General features: G+C 51.8%; 4 protein-coding genes across 4 annotated transcripts; 2 read left to right on the top strand and 2 right to left on the bottom strand.

Moving 5' to 3' along the window:
* Nucleotides 1–258: 258 nt before the first annotated feature.
* Nucleotides 259–1,866, top strand: EsH8_I_000019 (NADH-quinone oxidoreductase subunit D; the record flags this gene model as incomplete). The annotated part of the gene is made up of 2 exons (XM_083267432.1): nt 259–954; nt 1,048–1,866. The coding sequence occupies 2 exons, from the start codon at nt 259–261 to the stop codon at nt 1,864–1,866; spliced, it is 1,515 nt and encodes a 504-aa protein (XP_083117870.1).
* A 6,606-nt stretch (nt 1,867–8,472) lies between these two features.
* On the bottom strand, nt 8,473–9,860 carry EsH8_I_000018 (GDP-mannose transporter; the record flags this gene model as incomplete). The annotated part of the gene is made up of 4 exons (XM_083267431.1): nt 8,473–8,912; nt 8,986–9,363; nt 9,432–9,522; nt 9,585–9,860. The coding sequence occupies 4 exons, from the start codon at nt 9,858–9,860 to the stop codon at nt 8,473–8,475; spliced, it is 1,185 nt and encodes a 394-aa protein (XP_083117869.1).
* Nucleotides 9,861–12,074: 2,214 nt separating this feature from the next.
* Nucleotides 12,075–13,385, top strand: EsH8_I_000017 (uncharacterized protein; the record flags this gene model as incomplete). Its single annotated transcript, XM_083267430.1, has 1 exon — nt 12,075–13,385. The coding sequence occupies one exon, from the start codon at nt 12,075–12,077 to the stop codon at nt 13,383–13,385; it is 1,311 nt and encodes a 436-aa protein (XP_083117868.1).
* Nucleotides 13,386–15,721: 2,336 nt separating this feature from the next.
* Nucleotides 15,722–17,086, bottom strand: EsH8_I_000016 (uncharacterized protein; the record flags this gene model as incomplete). The annotated part of the gene is made up of 1 exon (XM_083267429.1): nt 15,722–17,086. The coding sequence occupies one exon, from the start codon at nt 17,084–17,086 to the stop codon at nt 15,722–15,724; it is 1,365 nt and encodes a 454-aa protein (XP_083117867.1).
* Nucleotides 17,087–17,636: the final 550 nt, after the last annotated feature.

Raw genomic sequence — 17,636 nt, 5'->3', positions numbered from 1 at the left:
TCGATCCTGGACCTCCCTCCAACAAGGGCTCGCTTACATGCCCTTCCTCGACCAACCAAGTACGCCTCGATTACTGCTTAGCTATCTTTGCATGGGTGGGTCGTGATTTTATCTCTACCTAACCATTGTTAAATCACGCTGGCCACAAAATCTCACACACCACCCACCCCTATCGGCGCGATCCCATCCCCAGCGAAGAAGCTATTTTTTAGCTTCTCGATCTCCGCAGCCCGAATTCTTCAAAGGATCAAAGGCACAATGGTTGCCCTGCAAAGATTGGCCGGCCACTCGGCGAAGCGGCTTTGGTTGAGACCTGCCGGCGTCCTCGCCCTCCCCAGTCCCATCCGACCGACCGCGTCGAAACCCGCGACATCATCGCGAGCGACTGCCACTGCCTCCTTCTCCACGACCAACCTCTGCCGCTATGCCTATCCACAGGATGCCCAGGGCACTGTGCTCACCCCCGCGGACGAGAACTTTGGCCTGCCTGGAGCAGGCGCGGAAGGGGCCGTGGCCGCATCGCACGAGGACTCTACGCAGGGCCGCAAAATCCGCCATTACACCGTCAACTTCGGACCACAGCATCCCGCCGCTCATGGCGTCCTTCGTCTGATCCTCGAGCTCAATGGTGAGGAGATCGTGCGCTCCGACCCCCATATCGGTTTGCTGCACCGCGGTACGGAGAAGCTTTGCGAATACAAGACGTACCTGCAGGCTGTGCCCTATTTCGACCGACTCGACTACATCTCCATGATGACCAATGAACAGTGCTTTGCCCTCGCTGTTGAAAAGCTATTGAACATTGAGATCCCTGAACGCGCCAAGTGGATTCGGACCATGTTTGCAGAGATTACCCGCATTCTCAACCACCTCATGGCCGTTCTCACACACGCCATGGATGTCGGTGCTCTGACGCCTTTCCTCTGGGGTTTCGAGGAGCGAGAGAAGCTGATGGTAAGCATCACTGACTCTGCGAATGAATGAGAATGATGACGCTGCGGGTAAGCGCTTGGAAGTTCAATGCTAACAGGGCCGCTGCGGAAATAGGAGTTCTACGAACGTGTTTCTGGCGCACGTTTTCACGCTGCATACGTCCGTCCCGGTGGCGTTCACCAAGATATCCCCATCGGACTTCTCGACGATATTTATCAATGGGCGACGCAGTTCGGCGACCGAATCGATGAAACGGAAGAGATGCTGACGGACAACCGCATCTGGATCGAACGTCTCAGTGGTATCGGCGTCGTAACCGCTGCTGAAGCACTCAACATGTCCTTCACTGGTGTTATGCTTCGTGGTTCCGGTGTGCCCTGGGACATCCGCAAGTCCTCGCCCTATGACGCTTACGATCAGGTTGAATTCGACATTCCCGTGGGCAAGCACGGCGACTGCTACGACCGGTACCTGTGCCGTATGGAGGAATTCCGCCAATCCCTCCGAATCATCCACCAGTGCCTCAACAAAATGCCCGCCGGACCCGTGCGCGTCGAGGACTACAAGATTTCGCCGCCACCCCGTGCCGCAATGAAGGAGAATATGGAGGCGTTGATCCACCACTTCCTGCTTTACAGCAAGGGGTACGCAGTGCCGCCGGGTGAGACGTACACTGCGATTGAGGCGCCAAAGGGTGAGATGGGCGTCTTTGTGGTCAGCGATGGCAGCGAGAGACCGTACCGCGTGCATATCCGCTCACCTGGATTTGCCAACCTGAGTGGTTTCGATACTATGGCCAAGGGTCACATGTTGGCTGATGCGGTGGCCATCATTGGCACCATGGATCTGGTGTTTGGTAAGTCTTCGACGCAAACCTTGGGTGCTTTGAATTATGTCATGCTGACTGACTGCACAGGTGATGTCGACAGATAGACGATTGAGGCATGGTGGAATTGATAAGAATACAGAGAGGTGTTTTTAAAGAGATATGAGAAAACAACGCAGGTTGATAGGCAGACTACTCGATGATCCGTTCGCTCTTTCTCTTTTGTGTACATGTGGGAATTCCGAGAAACTTCATTTAGCCCTTTTGCAGTTTGTGTCTCTAATGTTCCAGGCTCTCAATCTCATCAAAAATGTGACAAACGGAAACTAGTTCCTGAGGGGTGCCACGGTCGCTGGAGTCCTCGGCTTGCTGCTGCTGCTGCACTACACCTGCATGGCTTTGGTAGAAGGCAGGAAACGGGAACAGAACTATAGCCCCTAGAACACTTGATTCTGGCGTTCTTGCAGTCGCAAAAACACATAAGTTCTCTGTAGGTTGGCGAAAATTCACTGCTTTCGGGTTGTAACGAGTGGAAGTCTCCTTGTGCTTGTCTTCTGTTGGGGCGTGGCAAGTTGTCTTAAAGCATACAGTTGACGGGCAAGCCCGAAGCCGTCGGTGCGCATGTTGCAGCTAGAACACATAGAAGAATGCGATGTACATTTTTCTGCTCGAGATTGGACGGCTAAGAACTTCTGATAAATCGAGCTCACAGTCGCGCTGCCGTGCCATTCTGTTTCTGCTTACACAACATCTGTGTTTTGTGGTGGCTCTTGGACACGAAACGCAATGGGTTGCGCTGAAGCAGCTCACACAGAGATGGCAGGGCTTCCATGCAGGCATTAGATTCACTGCAGCCACAGATGTTAGGATCGCGTTGCCTATAAAGGTGGCTTGGCCTAAAAAGGACTACTTGTACTGCAGTAGGGGGGCGCCCATAGTCGTCATGTCATAGTGTCCCTTGACAAATGCCTACTGCTTGATCTGCTCTAGGCAGCCCGCACAAATGCTGTTCAAGACAGCCAGTTAGAGCGAATTGTAAAGATCAGTACTAGTCCAGATTTAAGTGCAGTTGTTGTTGTTACTCATTAGGTATTAAGCAAAGATTAGCAAACAATTCAAAGTTGTCAATAGTCGCTAGTAGTGGTATGAGGATGTGGTCTTTTCTGAAAGATTAACTGTACATGGCGTGGAATTAGGCTGGTGTTTACAGGGACGCTCACTAATTTTTTGTGGCTTGCGCTACCCAGGCATCTTTCTGTTTAGCGATTCTGGCGGCATTGTGCACTGCTCGTCTGCACGCAATTCGCCAAGATCATCGAGAAGGTCCGGCCCATCATTGATAAGACCTGTTTAATCTAAACGACCCTTGGGAAACTGGATTATTTCCTTCAGTGTAACTATTGTATTTCCTCGCAATCTAACTGGGATGTAACAAAGGTACTGGTACGGACATTGTGCAGCAAAACTGGCGTCATCCACTCAATGGTGGTCAGTGCGGACATCTCCCATGGGGCAGCTTCCACTGGTGCAGTCCACCGGCTCCACAACGGGAGTGGCGCCAGAGTTAAGCATGGCTAGGTACAATGACTGATGGCGACGTTGACAGATGGCAGGGTCGGTGATGCAATGTCATGCCTGGTTAAGATCGGGATGCTGATAAGGTTCATCAAGCGAGCAGAGTAGGCCAAACTAGGTAGTGAAACCCCGGTGCAATGCCACATGATTTGAACGGTACAACGGAGATGCGATGCAAGCCGGGTTCATTCTTCAATGGGTCTTAGTTTGGTAGGCATGTATTGGGGACATCAGGTTCCATCAGCAATGAGCTATGCCTCCGTCCCGGCCCGACTGCGGCCCCACGGCAAGGCCCGACCCGGCTGCACTGTCATGCTAATTATAACAATCTCGATGAATCCAGCCCAGGAGCGCATTCAAACCCACGTCCGATCCACCACCATCTGCCACGAGTCGACGCGGAACTCCGCACCATCATGGGTCGGTTTTACGCCAATTCTCAAAGCTAGCCTGTGCCTTTGAAGCGGACCGACCTGAGCACAGCATGTGTCGTGCTCTTTCACCAAAAAGTCAAAAGACTCCTTCCGTTTATGAATTAAGACGACGACGATAAGACCGATTCGAACTGTGTCCAACTCTAGCTACTCCATGAATGCGTTGAGCCGATCGAGGTGGGCATCTTTTTGACAACACTGAATGTGCTGCGATGGTTTTGGCGCGATTAGCTGTGGCGGTCCCTCGAGTCGTGGTTTGGCTGCCTCTGCAGAGGGTCGCCCGGAGTTCGGCCCACTAAAATCGGCGGGTGGGGCCGTTGCTGGGCCCGAGAGGAATTTGTATGAGTGTGGCGCCAGGCAGCATGGTCCCGGCAGGGTACGTACTTGATTATCCAGGGAGAGTATCTTGAATCTCACTAGTCGCCCTCGATTCAGGCAACGGCATTCATGGTCTTGACACGCAGTGGCCACATTCAACTTGCTCACCTCGCTCAGAACATGTCAATCCTCGACTCCATATCCCACCGGCTGCGTCGGCCTACATGCCTGCTCTGTAAAAAGAGACATCAAACGCAGTAATGCGGAGATAAACAACCGCCATCCCGGCAAAGACGCCCACCCGTACGTCGTACCGCTCGTCCTCCGGGCTGCTGCCGCCAACAAACCGCCCCTCCTCGAGACCGTTACCTGGCTATGGCCCGCACACATATACCACACTACCTGCCAACCTCACTGGCATGAGACTTACCGTCTCACTGTCACCATTGGCTTCACCACGACCCTCCGCACCACCACTGCGATTAGCAATTCTCACGCCCTGGAATAGCTCCTCCGTCGCCCGTCCGCCACTACAGATCCGCACTGGAGCATTTAACACTTCCTCCTGCTACGCTTGCATGTGCTCCTCGCGTCACCTGCTCGTGGTCATTGCGACACCACCACTTGGCAGAGGGGCCCTAGGGATCGACTTAGTCGTTACGGGATGATGATTGTAGCGGTAGCTAGCATGAGAATGAGGGGGGGAAAGAGTACTACAGTTACTCATGGGCACTAGGGCCATCATATGCGCAACATGAAAATGAGAGATTTTTCCTAGAGTTGACTTTCAAAATTTGCATGGAGACCGTACAACTACTGATCTAGATGGGCGCTTCTGTTAGTTTACCAGGCCCAGATGACCTTCGTCCGCTGCGACGCTATTGCCTTGGAACATGAGCTCATCACACGTAGAGTTCTCGACTATAGCGCCTCTGTTAATCATAATTGCAAAATTCTTAAGATCTTGCTATATCATGCTGTAAAAGGGAAGAAATATTGTATGTTGGGAGAGGGGCGTAATGTTTTCGTCAAAGCGCGTGCAAGGTTTTCAAGAGATGGACTGGTGTTGGCGTGATTTCAATTGAGAAGGTGTTTACTTGTCAGTAAGAAGCTTGAGGTCCAACATAAATCGATATATGTGTATCTAATAGCTATTCTGAGCAACATTTCACCTTGAGGTAAGACCCCAGGATATTTCACACTAAGACTACCATATAACTAAGTAGCTAAATTACGTCTTATCACCAAGATTAGACCACCCTCAGATGCTCACTCGTGGCTAAAAATGTTTCTGTTTCTTTACTGACGGGGCGAGTCTCATACCATTCATTGATAAAACCTTTCTAAAAGTAACCCATAATTCTCGTCCGAGGCTGTGCTGACACTCGCAGCCGCTGTACCGGTTTTCAAAGACCCAAAGCTGACTCTCCCATATCCATTGACAGGCATGGTAGTGGCTCAAAGCAAGCCCGCCGCCTCAAAGTCTCGTTTTCTCTAGGAATGAGTGTCGTCAATCCTGCCCACCTATCCGATGAGGCCGTGCAAATTCACCCGCCATTGCGAACGCTCAAAAATAAAAATAAAACAATTGATCTGGCCCGGGATTGAACCGGAGACCTTTAGTGTGTAAGACTAACGTGATAACCACTACACCACCAGACCTATTGCACTGTTGAGAATTTGCAAATGGCAAGAGCCTCTTGTTGGCACACTCAGAGGTTCAAACATCATGCGAAACCTGCTTTGGGCCTGGTATCTGCCGATGGCTAAGCTATGGTGATCTTAAGCCCGCTAAACGTTAGATTGGAGAGAGCATACCTAACGAGGCCAACGCGTATCTCAGACTCGTTCAAGATAGCAGCTGAGTGGCATGAGAACACCAGACAACCGCATATGCCGACCCCAACTTCTTCCTAGCGAGTTTCAAGATGTGCAACCCTATAGCTGGCGAGTCTTATTTCTTCATTCCTGTCAGCATACCCGACGTCAAGTTGCATTGCCAATGCCACATCAACTGTTTCACTATTAGAGAGCCATTTGGGTTCACTGAATATCTGGCCAACTAGCTAAGAATAATAGAAAAGCGCTACTACGAATAACTCGTTTGAACAATTGAGCCAGCCATCTCCTAGCTACGTCGGTGGATGTGGCTTTAGGCATGACGTTTAGCCCTACCCACCGTAAGCCCTCTGTGTGTTACTTTGGTTTCTGGGCTAATTCCAACGGCTCTCAACCCAATAGGGGCACTCGGGATGTAAGAAAAGTTGATGAACGGCGGTGAATTGGACACCTTCAATGGGACGTTGTTCGCTATGAAATTGATGAATGGATGATTGGTTGCTGAGCATTTGTCAGAAAATGCTCGCTGCCTCGAATAACCATTATTCTACCAATCATTTCCCTCGTGCTCCTTGCCATGTGTAACCGACATTATCCAGCCGCTGGAGTCCACTTGCCCCCATGCAGCAGGAAGTCTCAATTTTCGCTGGGAGAGCTCGAGACTAAGCTAGAGCATGAGGTTACACAAGAACTCGACAACAACCCACCCTCGCGCAAGCGCTTTATGTTGTTATCCGCGTCCCAGGTCCTTGATCGAGTGCAAGTTTGATTCTTTGTGTTAACCTCATGTCCCCCCAATCACCTCTTTACTGGATATGCAAGATTTGAAATTTGAAATGTTCATTTCCTAAGTTCCGCAACCAAGTATCCGCAGTATCCAACGCCGTCAAACGATTAATATATGACATCGTCAGGTTTCATCCGGCGATGTATCGGTGATTAAACCGACATTTGCAGACAGCTCAGCGGCGCCAGTGACACCAGAGCACTCATTACGCTTCGACGCCCGTATTACAGCGCCGGCACTCATGACAACGTATCACATCACGGCTCATACTGGTAACATACTGAGAAGCGATAATCTCCAATCTAAGACATTCAATTTATGGACTTGCCGCCCCTGACCACAAGTCTGAGGCATATACGAGATATCTCTACCCACATAATATCTTCCCACTATACCTCCGAGCAGAATCACTAAGCCGATGCCTCTCTCTTATCTAGCGACGTCCCTGGGCGACTAGCAGGGCCTTCATCTGCTGTAGCACGGTTATCTCTCTGCCACCGCCCCAATCGGGTTTGGGTCTCACACACAACCGAGACTTGGTAATGAGAGAGCGTACGAGAAACAGAGGCCATGACTATGGCGTCAAATATTGGGTAAAATTCTTGAGAGAATCTTGTAGAGGGCGTCCCAGGCTGTATCAGTAAATTTACAGTCTCTTCAGCACGGCCATGACGACATATTGCCGTGCTTCATTCCATCCAAGCTTAGATACCTCTGGGGGTGTGGTTTCTGGCTGTATAGCTTGAACTCTCACACACCCCCTAGCTTTATGTGACCAACAATTTCTTATGCAATTCACAGTTACCGGCAGTGTGGATTGGCGAATAAAGATTGCAGGAAATACATACCGTTCTGCTATCTAACTAAAGTATCTTGCTTGGCACCGGCCAAAAACGCCCGAATGCACAGTTCTTTTAGAATGCATCATCGTGGCCATCAATCGAGCTGATGAGGCTCTTTATTGCAACAGCGTCGAGCTGCTTCTACCTGACGAGGAGCTGGCTCTGGTCTCGCAGAGGATGCAATGATTTGATCCCGGCCACCTCTTGATCGTCTCACTATTGGACTCTGGAAACCACGAGCTGCAAACAAGAATCATGGCGGAGGAATGCTCTCCTGTGAGGCAAATATACTAGTATCACTCACCGTAGCATTGTAGTCAGGATTTCAGCCCGTATGCAGATAGAGCACAATTGCTCGGCCCAGCAGCCCGGAATAGTAGAGATCAAGTCGAAATTCCCAGATTTAAGCCTGAAGAGCCGTGCCGCACCTTCCCTGGCTGACGAGCCGTACCAACATGGGGGCTCAACCACAACGGCCACGCCGCAGACTTACACGGCCTGGAACTTGGAATAAAGAGGAAGTATGAGGCGAGCATGCAGGTATAGTATACAACCAATCCAAATCCGGCCTGTAAAATGCCCATGCCTCGCGCTTTCCCCTTCTAAATGCCTTATCGTGTGCTCCTTCTATTAGACTTCCGCCTTGTCATGACACCCTCATTCATTGAAGCCTGGAGTTCTTGGCAGTCCATCTGCCCCGTGTATTTGCACGTGAATAGCTCACAACATTCCTCCTTATATGGGCTCTTCGTCCCTATCTACTTCCAAAGAATACTAAACACTTTTTCCTTACGAATCTCTCATGTCTGCTGCGTGCCCTGTTCTGTGACACGCTTCTATATCAAAACATACCTTTGCAGTTAACGCGCTCTCCAAAGACGCTATGATTTGTTCAAAAATCGATGCAAAAGTTGACACTCATGACCTCGCGCCACTGCTGTTGCTGGTGCTGTTGATGTTGATTGCGTCCTCCTTGGTGGGTAGGCTCTGCTTCTTAGCGTCGGTCTCCCACTTTTTAGCAAAAGCATAAACTATGCCGGACACAAAACCCAGGGCAATCGCAGAGACGCTGCCGACGGTAACGGGGGCGGAGAAGAAGATGAGGCCACTGATGGCGATAGGCAGCTTGTTGAGGGCCCCGACCATGGAGTAGGTGGTGGATGAGGTGACGCGGATGCACCAGGCGGAGCAGTAGGAGATGAAGATGGTGGCGAGGCCGGAGTAGACGATACCCACGCAGATACGGTTGCGCTGTTCCTCGGGGAAGTTCTTGACGAGGTTGTCGTGGCCCCAGTCTTCGGCGAGGAGGGAGGCGACGATGAGAATGGGGATGGTGAGTAGGTTGTTGTAGTACATGGCTAGAGAGTCAGCTTTTTTGTCACAGCAACGGCATAGCCCGAGAAGAAACGATGCAAAGAGGGAGGAACGTACTGTCCCAGTCCTTAAAGTCCATCTTCTTGATGACCTTGCGCAGGCTCAGGGTGTAGGTGGCGGTGCAGACGACGTTCAAGGCCATCCACATGTAGCCGGCATTGAGAGTCGCGATCGCGTCCTTGGAGCCGTCACCCATGTCACCGGTGAGGGCGTTCCGGATATCAGCCCAGGCCGCGATGACGGAGCTCAGAACCATTAGAGAGAAGGCCATTTGTGCCATGCGGGTGACCTCACCGCCCCACAGGAAGACCTCGCCATAGGCAATGGCGATGATGGTCAGGTTCTTGAAGATGGTGTAGACGGGAACCGAAAGGTACTGAAGCGCCTTGGTGCTCGTGTAGATCATGCCAACAAGAAGGAATGAGATCGGGAACCCTATCAGGGTTAGCAAAGCTAGTTTTGGAGTGCCATTTGTTGCAGATTGGAGGCAATTGGCGACGTACATTTCTTGGACTTGTCCAGGGTGACCGGGGTAAGAGACTTGATCATGCCGACCCGCTTGCACGCGGTGATGACGGTGATACAGATGATGGCCTAGAGGTGTTAGAATTTCCAAGGACCGTCCTCGAGAGATGAAGGGGATTTCACAATCATACCTGTGCAGCCAAATAGAAGAATGTCAGGTTCCATGAGGCTCCCGAGACAACGTACTTATTGACGACGGTCATGGAGATGGAGGCCATACAATAAGCCACGACTGAGACGGGCGCATTATTGTCGATGTTGGCGAGAGAAATCGGCGGCAGCAGGGAGCTGCGTTGAGGACCGGCGCGAGCGCGGCCCACGAGGGAGTCGCCCTCCTCCTCGCCATCGAAGGAGTTTCCGCGTAGCGGGATGCCCTGCTCGGCGTCCTCCTTAGTTCGGTCAGCCATGGTGATGATGTGGTCGTGTTCGAGGGCGAACAAGTGGCGATGTCAAGAAACGTGGTGATGGCGCCAACTTTTTTTAGGGGGGGGGGAGGCTCACTGAGCTCACTATGCGCCGCGGGCCGTAAGGCTGTAACAACACTGCTGTGGTGGTAATGCCAAGGGGCAGCCCTGGCAGGCCCAAATTACTGTGGCGACCCGTAAAATGGTATCCAGCAAATCCACCCTGGATTTACAATCATTTCAAAGCACAGATCTCGACTAGATTTTCCCCTCCCAACAACGAGAGCTTTGATCAAAAACACCTTGGCCATCGAGCCTTGCTTGGTCTTGGTACTCGGCACAAACCAACAAGTATTGTTTTAGGCCCTGATTGGCTCGTTGCGAATCACTAATACTTAGTTGCCAGCGGGAATGTACGCAACCTCGGAGAAGCAAAACTACAGCCGATGTACTGCCGAATTGGGGTTAGACTCGGGCGAATGTGGACAAGCGAACAGGGGGCGTCTGTCGCCTCGCTCGTATTTCACATCTGCGAGCCCACCCTCTGTGGACCATCTCGCACTCTGTATTGGACCGCCTGCTGAATTCAGCGGAGGTTTTGTGAGCTGTGTTGCGTGCGTGATAAGGTCAAGGATGAGGCGGGAGGATAGATAGCCTGCCGTTGGTTGCATCCTTCACCTACTTTTTCCTACCTGAACCAACTAAATCCCATGCTCAAAATGACGCTATCTCCAGAAACCTCCGGCTGGCCCTAAGTAGATGTTGGTAAAGATGCTGGCGAGATCCTCCGTACCCCACTTGCTTTCAATACGTTTTGCCCCGATAGCCTTCATTGCTGCAACTGCTGCAACTGCTGTTAGAGTTTGCAGAGCTTGCTGTCAAATCACCAGTAATTGAGTTGATTTCGCTGGCTGATCTTGCCGTTGTTATGTAACTCCTCGCTCTCACAGTGCAGCGTTATTGCGCGGTGGCGGATCAAATGCGCGTGACTTCGGAATTGACTGATTTGACTGGCCAAGTCCGTCCCATCCATGCACAAACATTTTCAGGTTCATTTCCCGCTGTTGGTCAGTCTGTTGGTGCAAACGGGCCGGCCTCCACTTTGGCAAGATTAGCCCAACAAATTGGGTGTAGCGTGACGGAGATGCCTTGGCCGTCAGTTTATGCACTCGGATAACCGTTGGCAACCAAAGTCTTGGCGGTTGCTTTGAAAGTTTTGGTGATGGCGTCCGTTACTTGTCTCTCTGGATGTAGCATTTGACGCCTCATGCGTTTCTCTGTCCTTCACGCCAAATTCATTGTCTTCCCGATAGCGGCTACGAATGCGACGCCCCCCACGCATTTGGATTTGCGGGGTGAGAGGTTGACAGAATCTTAATAAGTGGGCCATGTCACGCTGTGGTTCTTTTCTCCAGAGACTTCGCATTCGAGTGAGCCCTTAGGGTAGTATGATCGGCAACTCCAGTGCAGTAAGGATGTTTGATAGTTATTGGTGCTCTCTGCTGCTGCAGACTTGTATTGCTGCAGTACTACCGAGGTTTCAGCGAATCTGGGATAACCACTCCAGTATCGTTGACGGTTCTCGCTGGGACCTGATAACGGCCTTGGACTTTTTTGCATGGAATAATAACCTTCTTGAGATACTAACCCCTTTTTGGAAGGTGGGATGGTGATCACAAATGTGCTGGCCCCTTTTCCAGGCAGCAAAACCGTTGCGCCTTTTCCTTTTGCGGGCGAGGTGCTCCCCTGCAACTGACTTTCAACTAAAGTTCTTCATTAATAGTGGCGTATGAAATAAGTACCTACTCTATTGCCATTAGAGATCCATGTAAGAAACTCGTCACTTGGCGGTGCTCCCACCACGGATCAGCAACTGTGAACAGTGATCTCTGTACTCTGTAGAAGTTGCGGTGATACCACGATGACGATGCAATTTCTTTGCAACAATTGCCAAGCCGTCATCCGGGTTGGACGGGAAGCTTCTGAGGCGGATCTTTCTCTCCTCTTTCGTCCCCCCTCTCCTGTTCAGCAAACCGCTCCACTTCTTGCTGTGCCGCTTTTGGGACCATGATAAGGTACTTTAGACTTTTTTGGGCCACACACTCTCTTTTCCTCGTTTACTCCCTCGTTTGTCAACTTTATTTTTTTTTAATTGAGAGAACCTTCTCTCCATCGTCTGTTTCAGGGTCCTTTTCTGGCAGTTAGATACCGGCCATCATGGTCGCCATCGCCACCCCCCGGCGGCGGCTGACGCTCGTCTGCATCTTCGGTCTCCTCATCCTCGGCGTTTTCATCTTCTTCTACCACGACGCCGCCTGGTCCACGGCCCGTGGTTGGAAAACCCCCTTTGTCACCGATTTGGGCCTGACCACCCTCAAAGCCACCCGCCCTGGGAAGAATGTCCGCGTCGCCATCGTCGAGACAGTCGGTACCCACGATGAGGTCACCTCCGCCCTTGTCACGGCCTTTGGCGGCGTGCCCAACATCGACCTGACCCTCATGCTCCGTCAACAGCGCTACAACATGCAGGATATCATGAACTCCTTCAAGCTGGTCTCCCCCATTTCCGAGATCATCCCCTCTGAGGAACTCCCCTCCATGGTCGCCGCCGCCACCCTCCCTCACGTCCTCATCTCCACCACCTGCGAGCTCGACCTCGACCAAAAGGCCAAGGAGTTCCGCGACCTGCTCGCTAGGGGAGAGACCTACCTCTTCTGTCTCGTGCACCACGCCGACCGTTGGCGAGAGGGCCAGCACGTCGATGTTATCCGCGAGTACATCGAGAAGGGCATGGCCGACTTCATCGGTCTCAGCCAGCACACCGCCAACTTCCTTCAACGCGACACGGCCGAAAATTGGGGTCGCGAGCTCAACTACACCGTCCACGTGCTCCCCCCCGTCTTCCCCGTTAAACTGCCCGACCCGAACCTGGAGGGTCTGTCGCTCGCCATGCAGGGCGACTACTCCTCGGGCCGCCGCAACTACCAGCACACTTTCGAGCAACTCGGTCACGTCATCGGCGAACTGCGCGCCAAGGCCGGCACCGAGGAGGAGAAGAATAGGAAGGTCACTCTGCACGTTATCGGCCACGGCGAGCCCCCCAGCGTGCCCGACGACCTCAAGAGCAACGTCGTCTTCGATCAGGACCTGTCCTACCCTGACTTCTACCGTACCCTGTCCGGCGCCTTCACCATTATCCCCGCGTTTGCCGACGATGATTACCTTGACCGCAAGGCCTCGTCCACGGTGCCCGCTGCGCTGATTGCCGGTGCGCCCATCGTTGCTAGCGAGAAGCTCCTCGCGGCGTACACCTATCTGCCGCGCGAAGCCGTGTGGCTGTCGGAGCCGGGCGAAGACGAGATGGATACGATCAAGCGTTTTGTCGGCGATACGGCTGGGTACCAGGAGCGGATGGGCAAGGTCAAGGAGGCGCGGGAGAGCCTGATGCAACAAAACATTAAGAACGTCGGCGAGTGGATACATGCGGCCGTGGCCAAGGTAAAGGCCATCAAAGAAGGAGCAAAATGATGCGAAGGAGGAACCCCCACGGACAACAGCATGCAGTATGATATGAGGTGTATATTACGGGATAAACTGTATATTAATGACATACCTAGGCTTACAAGCAATTTCAATTTTTTTTTGATTCACATTTACGACCTCGTGATTCTACATGCACCTCATGTGGCAATTTCAATCCCCTCAACTCACACCACGACTTTGTTTATGCTTACTTTAGCCGTCGAATCAGGCGGTGGATTAGAATTTCTTCTTGTGATGATGAGTATAAAGTCTACCATCGGAAGCGCCGGTGATAGGGCTGAAAGTTTGGAGTCGTGACATCCCATTTGTGCCTCCGCTGAGAATACCAGTTTAAGCCACTGTGAAATCCTCTCTATGCCACTTGATACTCCAAATGATCGCAAAATCCTATCTAGTAATCCGTTGTATGTAGTCACAATGGTGGCGCTGAGATGTACAAGTTCAGTACCATGAGCAGCTAACCTTCACAGCTGTCACTGTCTTTCTTCATGTTATACTTTGCCCACAAAGTTTCTAAGTTTACTAGCAACTCTCGGAATCCAACTTCCAGCCATACTTAGAAGTAGCAGATCAGATGATTACCTCTAATTTACTCTCAGAGAAAGCTAATAAGCTTTTGTAAAGTTCTAACATTCAGGGTTAACATCTTGTTGATTGGTTATTAGTATGTCTCCCGGGGAAAGACTTTCAAAATAGACTACTAAGTTCCTTCAGTGTTGATTACAATGGTTGAAGGACCGAGAGAGAAAAACTAGTTTATTAGAAAACTGGGATGCAGTTTAAAGTTTGAATATCTGTAAATGTGTCAAGTCTGTAGGTTCAGTAATGTACCAGAAGGAAGCCATGGCATACGCTTTGCTTTGCGTCTATTCACCCGTTATCGCATGCCCGAGGTTACTCGTACTACACGGCAGAATAGTGTGAACTAGACGGCTTGCCCTCATTAACTATGGATTAAGGACGAAGGTCTATTTGTACTTCGCCTGGGACCATCGCTGTGGGGCGAATTGGTCGGTCCGGATAAGTGGGTCTTTACGGCAAGCTGCGGAAGGCTGCCAGGATGGGTTGCGGCATCACAGCACCGGTTTTCTTGGTGTTTTACTACACGCCCACGAATTTCTTTGTTTGAAATATATGCAGCAGAACGGCCAGCAAGCAATTTCGAGACCACCAACGTAGGGAAATCTTGCAGGCCTTTGACCGCGGAATAAGCACATCAGACACATATTTGACCCCCTCATAGGACCTCGGCGTATCTAACAACATCTGTAAGATATGTGTATGACCTGTATTGAGTGTTTTCCGTTTGTTTTTGTATAAGTCTGATTCATCGTCGAATTAAGAGGCATCTAATAGAGGGGACACTGATAAAATGTACTTTGCATGGTTTTGGCCAAGTTTAGCTTGTTGATGGTAAGTTATTGATGATATTTGTATCATAAATCATACTGGCCAATCTAGCTATTTTGACAAAAACGTACTCATCAACGACTACCATCAATACCACATGAACCAGGATACTTTCCAGCCAAAGTTGACGGCGCATGCTGTAAGATTTCGACGACCGACGTGGGAATGAGGTTTGACCTGCGTAAATGCAATGAGTCGCTTGTACAGACATCAATCAGTGGCGACTCCCACTACGATCAATAACGAAACGTTTCCATCACATGCTGTCTCCTGAATATCGCCAAGGACGGTAGTATCGGGAACTTTCTCTCTCGTCATCACATTCATAAGGATGAAGTTGCAACTCAGGTGTTAACGTACCGGTACGACTTGCCCTAGCCAACATGCAAGCCAACCAACCAACCTAGACCTGAAGCTTATTGATTTGCGTTTCTAATTATAAGCTGAGGGCTAACTAAGTATTGTCTGTTTAGACGCGTCCAGCGAACTTGATATTCAGGCGCAAATGCCATGTTCAAGTTGTACCTTACTAACACGACTCCACTATAGAACTAGGTATAAGAGAGCGCATGGATTATGTATTAAGGACAGATTAGAAGAGATCAGAGCAATACACACATGTCTTACGGCATCCTACAATTCAACAGCAGCAGCCTAACCTAGATAAAAGCAGGGCAGTCCAGAGGAATGTCAGTCACATAGCTAGGACGGATTTCACCTGCCAAATGACTGAATTTCGATGGCGCATGCATTTTGCCTCAGGCAAAATACGGCCAAGCAAATGAAGGGGCTTTCCTAGATATACAGACATGCCAATACAAAACAGGGATACCATATCAATCAACGTACTTCAACACTTATATGTATGCTAAATTTAGCTAGTGAATACAGCAGCATGACCAGAGTACTAACTAAAAGATCAGTCTAAGCCGCTCATTAATCTCGGCTGCCGTCATTCGGCTCGCGGCCTTAATTTCGCACCTCTTCAACCTCACAAACTCGTCCACCAACCGCGAACCCAACGCGGCTCTTAAGACGTCATTGTTCGCAAGCCGTGCCAGCCGACCCTCCAGCAAAGCAGGAATAGAGTCCGTGGTTTCCAGCTCCTCCTTCGAGACCGTCTCGAGCGGGTTCAACGACATGTGTGGCAGCGGCTTCACCGTCAGCTCCCTGCGGCTCTCGATGCCGGCGACGCCGGCAGCGATCAGGGCCGCGAAGGCCAGGTACGGGTTCATGGCCGCGTCCGAGAAGCGCATCTCCCACAGGCCCGGTCGCCGCTCCCTCACCGCGCACGACTTGTTGTCGCGCCCCCAGCGCACCAGCTGTTTGGTCGTGTCGCAAGCCAGGCGCCGGTCGCTCTGGAGCACGCCTGGCATGGCAAAGGCCCCGACGGCGGCTAGATTGCCCAGCACACCGGATAGAAAATAGTCGGCGGCGGCCGTGTCCGAGACCGAAACGCTCGCGTGCAGGCACTGATATAAATCACCCTGCTCGAACGGGAACGGGCACATGGTCGCCTCGTACCCGTGGCGCCGCGCCACCGTCTTGATGGTCTCGCGGCAGTAGACGGCGGCGTCCGCGGCCTCAAGCGGCCCGTACGGGGGCAGGACGATCTCGAAGAGGCCAGGGCCCATGCCCTCGGGGTGGTACTTGAGAATGTTGATGTCGGCGCGCGCCAGCGTCTGGGCGATGTCATCGAGCACGCTGGTCAGGGCCTGGTCGTACAGGAACGTCGAGTTGAAGTTCGGGCGGGCTGTCGCCGGCCGGGTGAAGTCGGTGGCGCCCGACTTGTACAGAAGGAACTCGAGCTCCAGGCCGACCAGGATGTCCTGACCCGCGGCGCTCTGGGCCCGCTGCACCTGCTTCGCCAGGATGCTCCTCGGACATAGGCCGAATCCGTCGTCGTCGTCGTCGTCGTCGACGCTTGGTCCCGTTTTACCTGCTTCTCGGACGGCGCACATGACGATGGCGTGGCTCGGATAGAAGGAGCACACTTTCAACGTGGCCCAGTCCGGCACGATCTTGTCGACCCCGAGCTGGAGCGCCTCCAGGTTTGCCGTGTCGAACGCCGTGATGCCCACGACGAACACGGACATGTTCGCGTTGAAGGACCCGTCGGCAGCCACTTGGAGCGTGGCCTTTCTGGGCATGACGGACACGCGGAGCACCGCCGCGTGGTCCACGACGACGAAGCGGACGAAGAGCACGTCCGGATTGCCGTCAAAGAAGTCTTGTACAGCTGAGACTGCTACCGTGTTTGCCATCTTCAGGTTCATTGTTGGGAAGTAGACCTGGGTCCTGGGTTGATAAGCCAAAAGCGTTTGGAGTGTTGTCTTACGTAAGGCGGCGGGCCGAGCAGCGATGAAGGAAGAGGAATTGGTGAAGCAGAATCGGCCACTCGAGTGCAGGACCACGGCTCTTTATAGACCTTTCCTGGTCTGGACCACGTGATGAGTTCTCCTCAGCATGCCATTGATGATCCTTCTGTTGCAGCGGCCACGTGTGCAATGCTGACGGCAAAACCGGCAGGAGATAGCTTTTCATGAACTCCGAGGAGTACTGCATTCAACATGACCGGGGCCTTCATGGGCGGGCGGTTGCGTTACAGCCCTCCCTCGATATCTTTGAAGGTCGAACAGAACTCAGACCTGGTCAAGAGTTGCAAAGGAGGCGAGCCAGGCTGTCCTAATCAACTCAGGGATCCAGCCGCACTTTATTGAACCTGCGTCGAGTTACGTGCATACTATACATAGTATTGGAAGTAGGTTGGACTGTTCTCTGATCTAACTCCTTATCCAATATCTCCCAAACGGGGTTCTATTATCA

This window comes from Colletotrichum jinshuiense, chromosome 1 (assembly GCF_051148585.1).
Source record: "Colletotrichum jinshuiense chromosome 1, complete sequence".
Taxonomy (NCBI): Eukaryota; Fungi; Ascomycota; class Sordariomycetes; order Glomerellales; family Glomerellaceae; genus Colletotrichum; species Colletotrichum jinshuiense.
This window is presented reverse-complemented; position numbering and strand designations above follow the sequence as displayed.